Source organism: Acomys minous (assembly GCF_964271855.1).
Source record: "Acomys minous genome assembly, chromosome: 5".
In the NCBI taxonomy this organism is placed as follows: domain Eukaryota; kingdom Metazoa; phylum Chordata; class Mammalia; order Rodentia; family Muridae; genus Acomys; species Acomys minous.
This window is the reverse complement of record NC_140494.1, coordinates 28,997,507-29,015,771: the sequence shown is the minus strand read 5'-3', so window position 1 is coordinate 29,015,771 and position 18,265 is coordinate 28,997,507. Positions and strand designations below refer to the sequence as shown.

The 18,265-nt window shown below is 41.2% G+C and overlaps 1 protein-coding gene across 2 annotated transcripts in view; it reads right to left on the bottom strand.

Annotated features, from left to right (window-relative positions):
* Positions 1–5,660: 5,660 nt before the first annotated feature.
* Positions 5,661–18,265, bottom strand: part of CCNY (cyclin Y) — a 115,580-nt gene continuing 102,975 nt past the window's right edge. For both annotated transcript variants that reach the window (XM_084781085.1, XM_084781086.1), the window contains exons 9-10: positions 13,627–13,789; positions 5,661–10,054 (exon numbers count right to left, since the gene is read on the bottom strand). In XM_084781085.1, coding sequence (XP_084637211.1) covers positions 9,938–10,054; positions 13,627–13,789 — 280 coding nt within the window. In that variant the 3' untranslated portion in view covers positions 5,661–9,937. The remainder of the gene's footprint in view (positions 10,055–13,626; positions 13,790–18,265) is intronic.

The window sequence follows — 18,265 nt, the reverse complement described above, 5'->3', positions numbered from 1 at the left end:
AGATGAAAACCAACTCCTCATGATTTACTTGAGTGTGGTAGCAAATAACTTTTGGTGCTATCTTAAAACATACTAGTTTCCAGAGTCTCTAAAGCTCATACACTGAGACTTGGCAGAAAGTCGGAAACCAGCCACTAATTCTATAAAATGCCATCCAACAGGCCAGCCCCACCATCTGTTTGCTTTCTGCATTTAGCAACTATAAAAATAACAGAAGCACCCAACAGCAATTATGCATTTATAGGTACATTGTTTGCTATGTCTCTGTAAAGCTAGAATGTTGCAGCTGTCTCTACTCCAGGACATATTCATGGGGCTCTGGGTGACAGGTGTAGCTTGGCTTACCATGGCTTGAAGGACAGCTGCAGAAATGGAGGACCTGCGGGTAGCTGATGACATGACACTTCCCAAGTCATATAGCCTTTCTATGCTTCAGTAACATATCAAATACAAGGGGGCACCTCTGCCTTCCCCATTCATCAGGGAGCTGCAAAGGGACAAAGAAAAAAGCTTGCCAATTGTGTCTCAAAGTAGAGATCAATGTTGAATTTCTAGGGGGAAAAATGTATGCATGAAATCACCTGTGAGTCAACCTCCAGTCTCATACATTTGTGACCACATGTCTACTGAGACCAGTTTTCCCTAATGCTGCCCCTCAGCAAGGCAGAGCTGGTGTGGAGAGAAGCTGACTTGGGTTCACACATTTCTTACCATTCCTTTGCTTCCTATCTATTCACATTCTAAACTCCCAGCTAACCTGTTTTACTTAAGCTCCTTCATGGCCCAGCTTTTAAAAAAATTATCTATCACCTATATATCTATATATTTAGTATTTACCTTTCTGTTTCTATTTATTTGTAAAGCAGTGGTTTGAGAGAGGCCTAGGCTGGCCTTGAACTTCTACTGATCTGCTTGGGTCTATCCTGAGTTGGTATCACAGAAGTATAGCTTCATGCCTTAATTTTGTTTTTAAAAATAAATAATAAATGTATATATTTATTTGGTACATGATTACAGGATAGCGAAGTAGAGCTAATTAACATGTACATCAATTCAGTTTATGATGATAAACTTTTCAGCAAATTTGAGATACAAATGCAGTTTTATAGGCTCTCCAACAGATTGCTAAGATCTACTCTTCCTAACTGAAATGCTCTATTTTTTGCTTAACATCTCCTCCTCCTCCTCCTCTTCTGGAAGTCACCATTTCTGATGAGTTTCTAGAGTCCTCATGACTTATGCCTGCCCCTGTAGTCTGGCCAGTGTAGTGGGCAGTCCATACCTATGAAGGTCTGCACCAACGGATTCAATCAGCCACAGGTGAAAACTAAAAGGACACCAGTTCTGAATGTGCACAACCCTATTCTTATTCCCCAAGCAATGCTTAACATTACTGAAATTATACAAAAGGATTACAAAAAAAACAAAAACAAAACAAACAAAAAACCTCAGTGTATTTCCCTTCATATGAAGAATGTGAGCAGTGATAGACTTCGACATTTACGGTGTGTGTTTTCCTGGTACCAATCTTTCAAGCATACCAGGTTGAGTGCATTCATCTTTTTGTTTAATTGGCTTCATATAGCATATTCTCCAGGTTCATCCATTGTCTTTTCTCTTGGTGTGAGGAAATATTGGCAAACGCAACATAAAGGAGAAAAGGTTTTATTTTGGCTCATATCTTCTATCATGCTGAGACATTGCAGAAGGGGCCTGAGTCACATCATGTCTATAGTCAAGAAGCGGAGAATGATTGCTCATGTTCACATCTTTTTTTTTCTTCATACAGCACAGGCAATGGTGTCTCCAGTAGAGGGTAGAGGGTAGGTCTTACTAATTCAACTAATCCAATCAAGATAATCACCCACAGGCATCCCCAGAGACTCATTTTCCAAGTGATTATAGACCTCAAGTTGACACTTGGGCTTCACTATCACATCTATGTTATCACAAATAATTTTCTGAAGGTTGTATAGGATTCATGTGTATGTGTAAACTTCCATGGTGCTGAAGATCAAGCAGTGTCCTGTGCATACCGGACACACTAGACCTACTCCATAGTCACCATGCTTTAGGTATTCATCAATGGTGACATCTGGATATATACTTGCTATTATAGACAGTGCTATAGAGAACATATAAGGATTTCTTTGACATTATTGGTTTCCATTTCTTTAGCTATATACTCAGAAGAGGAATTGAGTTATATAATCTGTTGTGTTCTGAGGAACTTGTCCAGTTTCCCACAGTGGCTTTATCAATTTATATTCCAATGAAATCAATGTAAGGGTCTCATTTTCTCCACATTCTTACCAACACTTGTTTATCTTTTGTAACTGTGACAGGTTTGTGAGGTAGCATCTCATACCATAGTGATTTAATTTCCTTGGTTTTATTTATGTATATAAATATATATAATCTCCAAATCCACCTGTTGGCTATTTGGGTATCTTGCGTGATGCCTCTGGCTTGGCTTTGCTCAACTGTTTTGGCTGTGGCTCCAATTTTCTAGCTCTGTGAAGTGTGCATCACAATATACACTTTGTTCATCACAGAGGTAGAGCTGGTGTGAGCCCTGTACAACAGGGAATGCTGTAGATGAAGACTCCACCGTATGCATCCCAGTGACATGGAGACCATAAAAAAAGAGCAAGGGAAACAGCTGCATACGGCCTGAAGGAGAACCACGCAAGGCAAACAACTTCCTTTCTACAGGGTTGCTAAGCGGCATGAAGTGTTCATGAAAGTGAGGAAACATGTGAGATGTGTTCGAACATGTCAGAAATTAACAGCTCAAAGTCAAATCCTAAACATGGACAGCCTGGTGGACTGACAGCACAATGGGATAAAGGGGAGTGGAGGAATGGCATTTTGAACCACCGTATCTTTCTATTCAGAAGCATGTTAGTAATGTCTCTTATCTTCAAGTCTTTTTGATGGCATTCATTTAACTTACTTAGGAATTATGTGCATGCAAACATACAAGGGCTGTCATAACAAGCTTCTTCATATTGGATGGTTCTTAACTTATGTTCATTCTGCTTAGAGGTGATGTCTCATGTAAAGACAGCAGCATGACCAACTCTTTCAGAGCTGCAGGGGAAAGTCTGTCCATCCCTTCATAGTTTCTGGTAGCATAGTGATACTGGAGTTCCTTGGTCTGTGGGTTCAACACTTACTCTTCATTTCCACCTCCTTAAAAGGGCTGATTGCTAGGTTTGGGGTTAATCTTGACTCAGGATGGCTTCATTTCAACTATATCCACAAAGATCCCATTTCTTTAAATAAATTTTTTAAAAAGTCAAATTTGCAAGTTTTGGCTTAGTGTAAAAGTGGAGCGACTGTTCAGTTCCTTATTCATGTTTTCTGTTTTTGGTTTTTTTTCTCACCAGTGAGGGTGAAAGACCATGTAAGAGAGCGATCACCAAGCTGTGGCCAGTCTTCTAGGCTTTGCTTTACCGTATCACTCACTGATCAGGTTTTGAACTTACATGTCCTCATCCATTCCAACAGCTGCTAGGTTTACTATGTGAGACACACCGTAAATACTTTATTTTTGTTCTAGGATTATGCTATAATTTTGAATGGCAACTTTTCTCCATCATGTTCAGCCACTGACTAGTGCTAGTGAATTATAAACTTGTCAAGTTTTGTATTGGGATTTTTCAACTGCCACCTTACTGAAAGTGTATTATGCCTTTCTGGTTGTTTCTCTTAGATTTTCTTGGTAGCAACCACGTGAGTTCCAAGGTTCTCAAATCATGATGATATATGATACTCAACAAAAGACTGTAGAACAAATATTATCTGTAGGAAAAAAAACGATGTCCAGGAAGCAGTTTACATGCATGTTACCAAGACAAGTTCAGATATTCTTTTATGCCTACAGCAAGGAAATGGATCCACTTTCATTACTATCACATTTGAACTGTTGATTAGCATCCACATACTAGTTCTGAAGACAAGGTGGAATGAAGGTTCAGTCACATTCTGCAGCAACATGATAAAGGGCCAATTCTTCCCAGAAGTTATACCAACAAATTATCTCACAAACTGGCTAGTTGTTTGTTGCCAATGTTAACATGAACGAAGAGGGAAAGCTCCTCTCACTGTTGGCTTCTGCATACAAAGGCAGCAACTGTGCTTCTGATCAGTTAATCTCTGAGCACCAGAACCACCCTTGGCAATGGGGTCTGGTGGAAAGAGCAAAACACTTCATAGTAACCCTCTTCTCCACATCTCTTCCACAAATACTTAAACTCAAAAGTTGTGACTTCCATCCCATTTTGCGCTCCTTACTATCACACCATCCAATTTCATAGTTAATGAGCCCCCTAGCAAAGACCTTATCTGTGTACGTTGCAATGAACCCAATACTAGCAGTGTCTAGCACCATACATGGTCAAGACAGTTGCTGCATATAATATATAAAAGTCTAAAAGTCCACACTAAAATTAACATTTTCTGGGTAATACTCTATAATAGAAATGTTTCAGGTTTTGCCATCTGTAGATTACCATGCAGGCTCAAAACTACGAGTGACTGGACACATTGCTGCTTCCTTATTGCCCACCTTCAATCTGAATTTTGTTGTTGCTGTTTTCTCCTTCCTTTTTCAAACATTAATTGGATAAGAACTTCTGTTATAACTCTCCAGAGGATCCTGAAAATCTCAGAAGTGGAAAGAATTTTAGGATTATCCAGAATAAAGACAAAGAAACCCAAGATTCTTGTTACTTGCCAGGATATGTATGTCACTTATCCACTGATATGAGGTCACTGAGGCCTCCCATACGGTATCCCACACTTAAGTTACCACTTAACCATGTTACTCCCAAATGTATCCCCAATTTTCAGGTACCCCCTAGATTAAGGACTTTTTATTTTATTTTTATTATTATTTATTCACATTTCATCCAGATTGTTATCCCTTTGCTCTTATCTTCCTGTCCCCTTGCCCCCACTTCTGATCCATTCCCCTTCCCTAGACCTCTGACAGGTGGGGTCCTCCTGCCCTACTGTCTGACCACAAATTGTACATAGACTCCAGTAGCTGATGCTCGGGCAGATGTGGGAAGCTTGGAGGGAGGGGCATGCCATGAGAAGGCAAAATACTTTTGTCCAAGATCAGGCTTCCACAATGAGTCTAGGCTTGCAAGCCTAGGAAGTAGCATTCTTTCTAGAACAGCTACACTCGGGGGTGAAGTCAAACATCCACCTCATTGTTCTGATATTTCCTAGTATCTACCACCCAGACAAGAACACAACGGCTAGACCCAGTGGGATTCTACTTGAGGACAAGGTCACCAGTGACGACAACAAGACAGAATGTAGTGGACTCTGGAACACTCACAGCCTTTGTGTGGAAACTGTACCAACCAATGGCCACCCTCGCTTGGAGTGGGCCTGGCAAAACCTGACTAACTCACCAGGGAGCGCAGGTGGACTTACGCTTTTTAAAAACGGGTACACACTTCCTAGCATGCCACAAGAAAACAGTTCATGTGTTCACGAACTAGCAAGAGCCTCTGACAGCCACCTTCACTGAAAGAAGGGAGAGGAAGGCAGTTTGTCCAAGGACAGACTTGGACCAGAACTTCAAGTCCCATTACAACACAGGTCAACACCAACATCAACAAAATGTTACATATACGCTCAAGTCGTGGTTAACATTTTTGTCAAAACTGCATTTATTCTGAGATGACATTCTTTGATTGCACATTTGAATCTATTTATATAAACAAAAGCTCTCAAAAGGAATAAAGTCCCCTGCCCCCAAACAAATCACAAAAGGATACAAGATGGTTTATTGGAACCTATAAAACTCAAATGCCATCAAGTCAGACATGTCAAAGGCGGCTCTTAATATAAACAGGTTCTTAGAGAACTCTCTGCAAAGCTTTTGGAACAACAAGCCCTGCCATGGCCAGAGACCACCCTGCAGCAGTGCACACACAAAGCAGCTTCCAGGAACCCTTACACCATCAGTAAAAGTAATCATTTTTGGATTACTAGGATACGTTTCTAGTAAAAAGTGGCACCAGAGGACCTGTGGCCTTAACATGTACCAACTCAGTAGGAAGCTCTAACCAACAGCCCAGCAGTATGGCTGGGACAAGTCATCAGCACTGGGGACACACGTTCCTCGCTGACTCTGTTACCTGTATGTAGCTGCCGGGTAGCTTGCTTCTGGGAGGGTATTACTAGTGCTGCTCCATGCTCTGCATGCAGCGAGAGTGAGCGGTTATTTCCACAGGGGGCCTGGAGCTTCCCTTCTGTTCATGGAGGGGAGGCTTCAAGCCCTACGCTAAGCAGCCGGCTCCGCTTCCTGTTCTCTCCACTGTCAACAAGTATAGGCACTGTCTGTGGCTGGCTTTTCAGAAAACAATCCATGTTTCTAAGAACTACCCAGCCAAAGTCTTGAGATACTCGCTCCAGCCAAGGCCAGGAGATAGTGGTTTATAAGACAAAAACAGTATTTAAGGGCAGCATGTGCTCTACCTGATTCTGCTGGGTAACTTATCTCCTCACGTGGTTGAAGTTCCAGGAGCTTCTCAATCACTGGAGACACACACACTTTCTCCCACTGCTCTTAGAATTAGTTTACCCACCACTATAAAACCTGCTCACTTTTATTTATTTATTTTTTTTTTTTGAGGAAGCATCTTACTATATAGCCCAAGGCAGCCTCAAAATCATGATCCTCCTGCCTCAGCCATGTCCATTAGGATTACAGGCTGGTACTACCACTATGAAAAAAATGTCCAATTTTATATCAACTAACTAAAAAAAAAAAGAAATTCAGCAGGAAGGCAGACACTATTGGTTCTATGTACATATATATTTATTTAACTTATTAAATATCTACAGTGAACTAACAATATATAATTAAACTCAAAGCTTAAAATATGGCTCCAGGTCATAGTCCCCAAAGCAGCAGGAATATGAAAAATCATGACTCATCAAATTATGCCTTGAAGCTCAGCTAAATAGCAAAATCCCCTATACCAAGGGAAACAGCAAGCTGGAGATGGTCCAGGCAAAGACCATCAAGGAGCACAGACGAGCTAGCCCGCAGCTGCTCTCATCTGAGCATTAAGGCATGAGAGCACCTCTAGGACCTTCTGGATCTCATTACTTTTTACCTTCATTTAAACTTAACTACTTTCCTCTCCCAGTTGAAAAAGTTTAAAAAAAATTTTTTTTTCTCCAACATATTGTATTTGCTGCTTAAATCCAGTCTAAAGTCAAGAAATTGGCTTTCTGAATCATTTATCATTGACAACAAGCTCTTCTTTAAGGGTTGCACTGAGAGAGCATTCCTGTACAGCATCCAGTGTTATCTGTTGGACACCAAACTACTTTGCAAAATTACAGTTATCATGATTTCTCACCACATACTATTAAGATTTGTTTTGTTTTGTTTTCTCCTTTTTCTTTTGGCAAACTTAGAACAAGCTAGAGAACAAAAAGTAAGTCTTCATTATTGTATAGGAAAATGCAATGATCCTCTACCCACATGCCTAGTCATTCAGACTGAAAGGTACAACTGAAATTATTAGTGCGAGAAACACACTGATCAATACACATTAACACTCACTGATGAGTAGGGAAAGGTTTCTTATTTAGAGGTAGAGTCCAGTGCACAAAGCTTGAATACAACAGTCAACAGTCTGAATAAAAGTGAGCCAGGCTGTATGGAGTCACTGCTGATGCCAGATACCAGACTGTGCGTACATACATACAACAAATAGACTGTACAATCTTTTAAAGCAGTTTAATAAACTCCACAAAATAGTTATCAGGTGCATTGAATTATTTACACAAGTCATTTTCCAAATCTCGCATTCAAATAAAAGGAATAAAAATAAGATTTCTGCTCTTAAGTCAGCAGCTCCTTCCTGAAATGGGTAGGTAAAATAAGGTATTTTACATGAGAGGAAGGAATCTATCTAAGAGGTATTCTTATTTGGCTAAGAAAATAGGTCCCTTTTAGAGTTATAGAGATGAGAGAATACAAAATGATACTTTCTAGATTTTTAGACCTCTGTTTAAGGTTATTGAAGAGAGAAGCTGATCCGGGTTCCTACTCAGAGCAAATCATCAAAGGTGCGATGGGAGGGTAGTTAATTCTTCACTTCCTGCACTGGAAGATGAGGCCAGGATTTGCTCCTATTTCTGACTGAAAATACCACTGCACAAGACACACATCATTGAATCCTGACTAACACTTCTGGCTCCATGCTCTAGGGAATTTGACATTTTGTTCCTTCCATTTCCAAAGTGTGCTACATGGAAAGGGGTCTGTTGGGATCAGGCATATGATTTTAGGGTATTCAAAACTGACATACATTTCTAAACTTTTCCAAGCTCACCATTTGGTGTAACAAACCAAATGCTATCTCGCAAACAATGAAAAACTCACAAACCTCTGTCACTGCAACCTAAGAAGATGGCAGAAGCAAAGCACTTGTGTGTGTTTTAGATTCTTGGACTCATGTCAGATTTTTCTCTTTGAAAGGATATCTTTAATCCTTTTACTTCACTCAATAAAAGATTCTAATCTAGCCCCAAGGCAAAGCAGAAACAGTCAGAAAACATAAAAGGTGGTGATAATAAAGGAAGCATGAACCTTCACAGTTTGTGTAGCTTCTCCAAGCACCCACAATGAAAATGCAAGTTGAGTTTGTTTGTTTGTTTTTTATTCAATCACTCTGTGAAAAATACCTCAGTAAATAGTAACATTTTCCCCTTTAGTGATCTCCCCACTGGAATACCCACCCACCCACTCCCCGTTTTCTAAATTTTAGATTTTTAAAAAAATTGTATACAAATAGACTAAATTTGATTTAAAGTAAACATATAAAAGTCAAGAAGAATATTGCTTGCAACAATGGACATGGAAGTAGAAGAATGAGCAGGCAGGGAGCACACAGACACGGCTCCTTACAATGAGGTCAGCAAAACCTGGCTCCCAGATGCTTCTCTATCCAAGATGCCTGTGCTGAGAACCTTTGCTTTCAGCCACAAAATCTCAGTTTTATAATTACACCTTCATGTTAGCAGAAAAAGAGAACCTGGGAGGGAGAAGAGGTGATAAAAACAAAAGCCAGGAACAACCAATTGCAAGAAAACTGAAAGGCACAAGCACCCATGTAATCTAGATAGAATGTTCCTGGAGGGAGGCAGGAGAGGGATACTTTTGGTTCAGCACTACAGTCAAGTTAATCTTGCTACGGCTGAAAGAGAATCATATAAAACAGGTGTGTAGAAACACAACAAGCACATCTTACTTTTGAGGAAGAAAGCTCAGAAGACAGCTAGAGAAAATGGTGCAGAGATACAATCAGTACTATTTATTTGGATGTCTGTGCCATGGTGGGTACAAACTATATTCTCTGCTCTATGGGATCAAAATTAAACCAGAATAAAAGTGAACAAACACCCCCCTCCCCGATCCCAAAAGAGCAGCAAGAAGGAATGCAGGAAATCTTACAGAGCATACTGATTTCAAAGGCGCAGCGTGCACTCCTGACTTGGATGTGCATTCAACTCTGCTACCTACCATGTGGCTCTGTCTAGTATCTATAACCAAACAGGAACCAGAAACAGGCAAGCTACCAAGTACTCTCTGCCTCAAAATAACTTCCCTTTCCTTCATTTCCTCCTCCCAGATTAGAGTCTGTTTCCTCCATGAAAGAAATGCTGTTCATGACAGCCAGGAAGGCTTGACACTGGATTTCCAGAACACTGATCTCACGTCCCTTAAAGCCTCTTTGTGTGCACCTACACGGTGTGGAGGCGGGCGTGAAGGCAGCCTTGAGGGGGCTATATGTTAAAAACAGAAGGAAATGAGAAAAACAAACCACCCAAGTTCATCTTTTCTCAAACAAAAGGAGAAACTGCAGGACGGCATGGCCTCAGGAGGGTGCCCCACTTAGGAGATGATGGCCGGGGACCACCGTGGCAGAATCAGGTTGTCAGCACTTGCTGAACGCTTCCTCGTGGGTTTTCTCAGGTCCTTGTACTTGTCCTCACAGAGACGAGAAATGGCCTGAGGGATAAAGACAGTGAAGGTCAGGGCACACATCAGGTCCCATGGGGACTCCCTTAGCGAGGGGCTCTGCAAGGCTGACACCTCTGCTGGTTCAATAGGCCTTGCTGCCCAGCGCAACTGTAACTCTGTTTGGCATGGGGTGGTGTTGGTGGGTAGGTGTCCTCATGATCATGGAAGCAGAGGAGAAGGAACACCCAAGACTACTGTGAGAGACACCCATGATGAGGACTGTAATGGTGAGAGACAGTCATAGTAAGGATGGCAGCAAATAAGGTGTCCAGGGTAAAGTGACATGGTGGGTGGTCTTGAGACTAGACTGAGGGGTTTTGAGGTATGGAGAGGCCACATGGGACTAGGATGGAAAGTCAGTCTGCAGCAGCACAAACCTGCCAATAATTTTAAAAGGACATGTTAAAATTCAAAATTGCATTTTAGGAAAGTAACTCCAAGTAGCAGCAGAGAAAATGGACTGGAGGAAAGAAACAACACAGGCATCCATGTTGAAGGCAAGCAGTCACCTGAGTGAGCAGAGAATACCAGGCTAAGCAGTCTCACCTGAAGCATAATGCAAACAGTATACATGGACACAGGGAAACACAAGTCAGATTCTTGAGGGGCATCTGAGCTCTTGGATCAAGTTCTTTTACTTAAATTTCCTAAGATTAGTAATTGCTATGTCTCATAAATAGTGTGTGTCTGAATTCATCATAGCAACAGATAGCTAGCAGGATTCTCTCTTAACCAGATTGTATGTGGTGACAACAGCTTTCTCTGACATGTAGACAGAGTAAAAATACTCTGAGCCCAACTGAGAGTCATTTTTAAAAGACAACTACCCAGCCTAAGAGTACTCTGCATGAGGCACAAATCTCAACAGTGAGAGGAAACTGAAACCTTCCTGTGTTCTGCTTTCATCCCAGTGCTCAGTACCCTACCCAGCCTCTTTTCTTGTTTGCTTTATTTAGGTCTCTTCTTGAGATAAATGGACTGTGGGGGTGTGGGGGTGCACACTGCTAATCCCAGCACGTGAGAGGCAGAGGCAGTAAGAGCTCTGTGAGTTTGAAGACAACCTGCTCTACATTATAGGTCCAGTGAGTTCGGTCAGGGTTGTATAGAAAGATCTTGTCTAAGAGAGAGAGACAGAGAAAAGAGATACAAAAAGATACACAAGAGAGAGAGAAAGAGAGAGAGAGAGAGAGAGAGAGAGAGAGAGAGAGAGGAGAGAACACCACAGCAAAACAAACAAAACAGACTCTTTTACTTGTTTGCTCTCTTAACTGTAATTTTTAAGAGCTCTCAAGAAAAACCTAGAACTTTTGTGCTCAAATTGACAAGTTCAAGTACAATGAGCAGGAATAAGGAAGATACTCTATTACTTGAGAGAGAGAGAAAATCTCAATGAGGAACTGTCTCTTGCTGCTCTCTGTCCACTTTCCCCTTGGGGTAGCCAGGCCTGCTGTACTGGAGGGAGTGACACTTAAACAGGCAAGGGTGAGTGCAATGTAGAGTCTCAGCTAGCAGTGGGCAAAACCACACTCAGGAACAGCACTTGAGAACTGGTTTGGATTCCCGGGGGAAAGGGGGGAATTTATGCCCTCTGGGGCAGGTTTTTGTAGCTGTGTACCACTGGCAGGGCAGGGGCATTAGAAGGTGCTGCACCTGCATGCTCAAGAGGCTGTAGGGTGGGTGGGTGGGGATGACACATTATAAGGTCAAACAAGGAATGAAGCCAGATTACTGTCAAGGTAATACGTTCTTGTTAGGGTTGATGGTGGGGAAGCCATCTTGATGGTGCAGGTTGGAGGCAGCCAACCTTAAGGTATCACAATTCAAAGCTCCCTTGAGTCTTCCTTCATAACCCTGGGCCACTGCAGTCCCACAGTTGAGAGCAGAGTGGCTTTATGGGCATGTCTATAGGGGACTGCCCTGACTGTCTTAATTGATGTAGGAAGATCTGTCCACTATGGGTAGCCCATCCCTTGGTTTGGGTCCTTGACAGAGTAAGCTAGTTAAGCACTAAGTGTGTTTCTCCCTCTGCTCTCAGATGTGATGTTTCTAGCTGCTCTGACTTCCGTTGAAATAATGAACTAGAATGCTAGCCCTAACCCATTTCTCCTTCATGCTGTTATCAGGGTACTGTATAACAGCATCAGCAAGAAAGCTAGAACAACTGTGTTCAAGAGCACGAATGTGAAGAAATTCAATCTAAATAAAACTTCCATCGAAGCTTCAAACAACAACACCACAAACCTCTTTCCACTTCCGGCTTGATTTTATTCAACTGCTGGTATTGTCAGATCACCATGCCACAGAGGGAGACAAACAGTGGAGCAGACACCACAAGTTTGAAAAAGGACTCTCCCATCTTCCACTGTGGTTTACGGCTCTGTTGCTGGTTAGTTATTGGTGGTGGTGGCGGCGGTGGTGGGGGTGGGGGTGGGGGTGGAGGTGGTGTGTGTGTGTGTGTGTGTGTGTGTGTGTATGTGTGTGTGTGTGTGTGTGTGTGTGTGAGTGAGTGAACTTGGCATAAGCTAGAATCATTAGGGAAGACAAAACCTCAATTGAGAAAATGCCTCCATCAGACTGGACTATGGACAGTGCCACGTGTGGGCAGGTGGTCCTGGGGTATATAACAAAGCACAGTAAGCAAGCCACGAGAGCAAACTATTAAGCAGCACTCCTCCTTAGCCTTTGTGTCAGTGCCTGCCTTGCCTTCCCTCTCAACGATGGACTACGATGCAGAACTATAATTCTTTCCTCAAGAGTTATTAGCTGTTTTATCATAGCAGAGAAACCAAACCACAACAGGTCCTTTGGCTGGGATCACATTGCCTCGTGGCTGAAGGTCCTGAGGGAATGAACCCATGCAGTAGCACAGTGGCGTTTCACCAGTGTTCCTTGCCACTAGCCTTTTCTGCCACCCATTATACCAGATGTGAAGAGCTGGTGGAAAGAATTTGCTATGATAAATAGTCACATGTTACTAACAACAGCCTTCAATCCAGACCATACCAGTGAGGCAGGGCTTAGCTCCAACTACAAAAGAATCATTTAGAAAAAATAACACAATAATAATAGTGTTTCTGGACCCTCAATGGCTAAAGCCACTTGGCAGCTTCCCCCCACTCCCTTTTTGGTTTAAATGCCCAGTGGGAAATACTTATTTTTGTGGGCTTAATCATAAAAACAAAACAAAGCAAAACAATAAACACAAGAATGTTTTTAAAAATCTTTTATTTTAAAATAGAATTGGTATATATTGAGTAAAAGCTGCTTTATGGTTGTTAAAAAATGAAATATATGGGCTGGAGAGATAGCTCAGCCATTGAAGGCTAGGCTCACAACCAAAACTATAAAAAATGAAATGTATACATGTGTGCGTACACACACACACAAACACACACTCTCCCCCCTTCCCCCCCCTTCTCTCTCAGCTAATGAACTGGCCAGTAATCCATCTAGGGTCCTGTCCTTATTTCACAACACACACTGGGCAGTAGTGAAAGTGTGGGGCGTGGAGATGTAATGGGACAATGAACGTTCCCCAGTGGTACGTGAATCCACCTTACCTCAAGCTTGTGGGCGCGCTCCCTGCTTAGAGGCTCCAGGGGAAAGCTCAGGTTGTTTGCTTCTGCCAAAGAACGAAGATCAAAGTAATACTTGGCATACACACTGGAAGGAACATTGATGTTGAACTGTAGCAATTCAAGGAACTGTCGCTCCAGCTCATTCCTGCAAAACAACAGCAGCAGCTACACTTAGCAGCCTATGAGTAGGCATGACTGCCAAACCACTGAAGACCAGAATCAGGAAAACTTCATCTTCCAGGGAAAAAATTGATCTAATTAATTGCCTGGCTGAATACCAGCTATGCAATATTACCACTAAACAGATATTAAAATGTGAATCCACATGAGCTGGAGCCCAGAAAGATGAAGTCTGACTGAAATGATCAACAGGAACTGCTTTAGGGAGATTCATGTCTCTTAGGCCCAACACAGGCAATACCTGTCCCTCACCAGTGATGAATCCATCAGGAGCTGTAAGGAACAAGCCAGAGTCTCAGGAAACACCCAGAGGTATGCTGCCCTAAGGAGCTGAAGTCTACACTTCCTCAATGGGAGAGAAGGGCAGTGTTTAGAGGTTCCCTATATGAAACGACAATTCCAGCTCTAGCCCTCAAAGAAATACCAGAAGCATGGACATTTTGCTGGGAGTGGTGGAACATGCTAAAGACGCTGACAGACTACTCCTACCCCAGCCTTAGATGAGCTTATCTGTAGTCTGGTCCCACGTACAGTTGGCTGCTGGATGGGTCTCCACAATGAGAGGAGAGGTGTCTACGTCCACACAGACGTAGGGACGGCAACAACTAGAGTTAAATTTCAAATTTCAATAATGAAAACATCTTACCAAGATGGTATACTTTGTTACTACTGTGGAAGCTGGTCCTGATCATTTCCTCCAGAAAGTAAGTACCCAGTATGTTGGGCCAACATTCTGTGGCACCTGCTTTTTTGCTCTTTGTCATAGTTCCCTGGAACTGTTTAGTGTGGCTTTGACTTTTCTCAGCCAGGACACCTAGTTTTTATGCTAGATGATTTTCTAGATAAGTGAGAGCAGACCTTAGGAGGGAGGGTAGAGGTGAGAAGAGATGGCCAGAGGCAGGAGAACTTCCAGTGCAGGAACCTACCTTGTAGAGGCCTGGCCTCTTTTTTCCACTTGTGAAGGTGAATTTGGGCAGGTCCTGTTCATTCTATGCACCACTTTTCAGACCTGACCCAGTGCAGCATTATCCTTCTCCCAGGATAAACTGAGTCCCAGCTCAACTTGTTCCTAAGAACTATCTCATTACGGCGTCAAAAGCTGTAACAATCAAACAGACCCAGACCTCAAAGTAGATGGAAGACAGGGGTTAAGATCTGAGTTCTAGCTATTAGGCAGCAAGAACTTAAATGGCAGAAAGCGCCTGCACGCACGCACACACACAAATACAGATGGACCAACTAAACAAACCAAGTAGCCTGGAGGCACCATGGACAACCAGGTAGGACCCCACCCCAAGTCCTTACCCTGTAAGTCTCCCTAAAGCACACCCAACAGTGGTAAACTGCACCCTGTCCTCTGCACTCCATTTTCTGGCCCACAGCTCTGCCTGCTTTCCAAGAGGCCTGCTGTCACCAGGCACACCAGGTTAAGTAAGACACCCTACCTCAATCCCCTGCATTCCAAGTACCCTCAAAACACACTTCACAGCCTTAAACTGCACCTTATCCCCTGGACTCTTGTTTTTGGACCCACAACTCTGCCTGTTTTCACAGAGGTCATGCTGAAAGTAGGAACCCCAAAGAAAAGGTTAGCAACCCAAACTACAAAGGCCACACAGGCCACAAAAACCTCAGGGGGAGACACCCTAATGGACTTGAAGACTCAAGAGTCACCAGAACTCCAGACCACTTGGGCAAGAAGACAGAGAAGACACAGAAACCAAATTAAAACAAAAAAAAAACAAAACCACAAACCCTACCCATCCAACAAAGATAAAAAAAAAACTCAGAAAGCAGCATCTAAGCCTAGAATAACCACAAAATCTAGAGGGCTAAAGGCCAGCGTAAGAACAGAGTCAACAATAGCCAGGGTAATATGACACCACCAGGGCCAAGCTATCCTACTACAGCTGAAAGACAAGAAAATGACTTTAAATCTAATTTTATGAAGATGATAAAGGTCTTTAAGGGGAAAATTAATAAGTCCCTTAAAGAAATATAGGGAAATATAATCATATGGATGAAGGAAATAAATAAAACTGTTTAAGACTTGAAATTGAAAATGGAAGCAATTAAAAAACACACACAAAAATGTTGAATCTAAAAAGTTTCTGGAACTTCAACAACAAAAACAACGGAAAGCCTACAATGGAAAATGAGTAATTCTCTACTCAGTGACCACTGGATCAGGGAAGAAATAAAGAAATTAAATACTTTCTAGAATTAAATGAAAATGAAGGAACAACATACCCAAACTTATAGGACACAATGAAAAAATGAGTAAGAGGGAAACTCACAGTACTAAGTGCCTTCATAAAGAAATTGGAGAGATCTCATACTAAAAATTTACAAGTACAACTGAAAGTTCTAGAACCAAAAGAAACAAACACACTTAATAGGAGTAGAAGGAAGAAAATAATAAAAACAGGAGAAATCAATAAATTAAAAACCAAAAAGAAAAATACAAAGAATCAATGAAACTAAGAGTTGGTTCTTTGAGAAAAATCTATCAAATATACAAACCCTTAGCCAAACTAACTAAAGAGCAGAGAGACAACATCCAAATCAACAAAATCAAAAATGAAAAGGGAAACATAAAAACAAACACTGAGGAAATCCAAAGATTCATTGGGTCTTACTTCAAAATGCTGTACTCCACAAAATTGGAAAATCTAAGCAAGATGAATGATTTTCTTGACAGATTCCAAAAACCAAAGTTAAATCAAGGTAAAAAATTTAAATAGTCCTATAACACCTAAGGAAATGGAAAAAATAATCAAAAGTCTCACAACCAAAAAAGCCTAAGGTCAGATGGTTTTAGTGCAGACTTCTACAAGACTTTCAAAGAAGAGCTAATACTAATACTCCTAAAATTTCCACAACATAGAAACAGAAGGAACATTGCCAAACTTATTCTGAGTCCACAGTCACCCTGATACCTGAACCACACAAAGAATCAACAAAGAGTTTCAGACCAATTTCCTTTATAAACATTAATACAAAAACACTCGATTAAATACTTGCAAACTGAATCCAAGAAAACATCTACCATGATCAAGTAAGCTTCATCTCAGGGATGCAGGGATGATTCAATATACAAAAATTCATCAAAATCTACCATATAAACAAACTGGGGGGAAAAAACCAAAAAAAACCCAAACCCAAAAACCTACATGATCATGTCATTAGATGCTGAAAAGGCCTTTGACAAAATCCAACACTCCTTCATGTTAAAAGCACACACCTAAACAAAAAAAAAACAAAAACAAAAAACAAAAAAAAAAGGCAATATACAGTAAGCCAATAGCCAACATCAAATTAAATGAGGAGCTACTTAAAGGAATTCCACTAAAATCAGGGACAAGGCTGCCCAATATCTCCATATCTACTATTCAATGGACCACTAAAGAAGATCAAGGGAATACAAACTGGAAAGGATGACGTCAGACTGTATGACAGTATACCAAAATGATTCCAAATTCTACCAGAGAACTTCTACAGCTGATAAACACAGTTCAAGTCTCTGAAGAAAGATAATCAAGAACATAATCAAAGACGGAAATATCTCTCATGCTCACGGATGGGTGGATTAACATAGTAAAAATGGCTATCTCACCAAAAGCAATCTCAAGATTCAATGCAATTCCCATCAAAATGCCAACACAATTCTTTACAGACCTTGAAAGAGCAATTTTCAACTTCATATGGCAACATAAAAAACTCAATATAGTTAAAACACTCCTATACAAGGTATCACCATCGCTGACTTCAAGCTGTACTACAGAGCAATAGTAATAAAAAACACAATGTACTGGGATAAAAACAGACAGGTTGATAAAATGGAATTGAATTGAAGACACAGAAGTAAACCCACACACCAACAGATTCTTGATTTTTGACAAAGAAGCCAAAACCATACAATGGCAAAAAGAAAGCATCTTTAACAAGTGGTGCTGGTATAAATGGATGTCTGCCTGTATAAGAATGCAAATAGATCCACATTTATCATCCTGCACAAAACTCAAGGTCCAACAGAATCAAAGACTCCAACATAAAACCAGATATACTAAACCTAATAGAAGAGAAAATGGGACATAGTCTTGAATGCACTGACATAGGAGACAACTTCCTGAACAGAACACCAATAGCTCAGGCATTAAGATCAACATTTAATAATGGAACTCTTGAATCTGAAAGGCTTCTTTAAGGCAGAGAACACTGTCAATAGGACAAAATGCCTCATCTGACAGAAAGCCAATATCCAAAATATGTAAAGAACTCAAGAAACTAGACCTCACCAAACCAAATAACCCAATTAAGAAATGGGGTATAGAGCTAAAGAGAGAATTATCAACAGAAGAATCTTTAATGGCACTTAAAGAAATGCTCAATATCCTTAGTCATTAGGGAAACGCAAAGCAAAACAACTCTCAGATTCTAT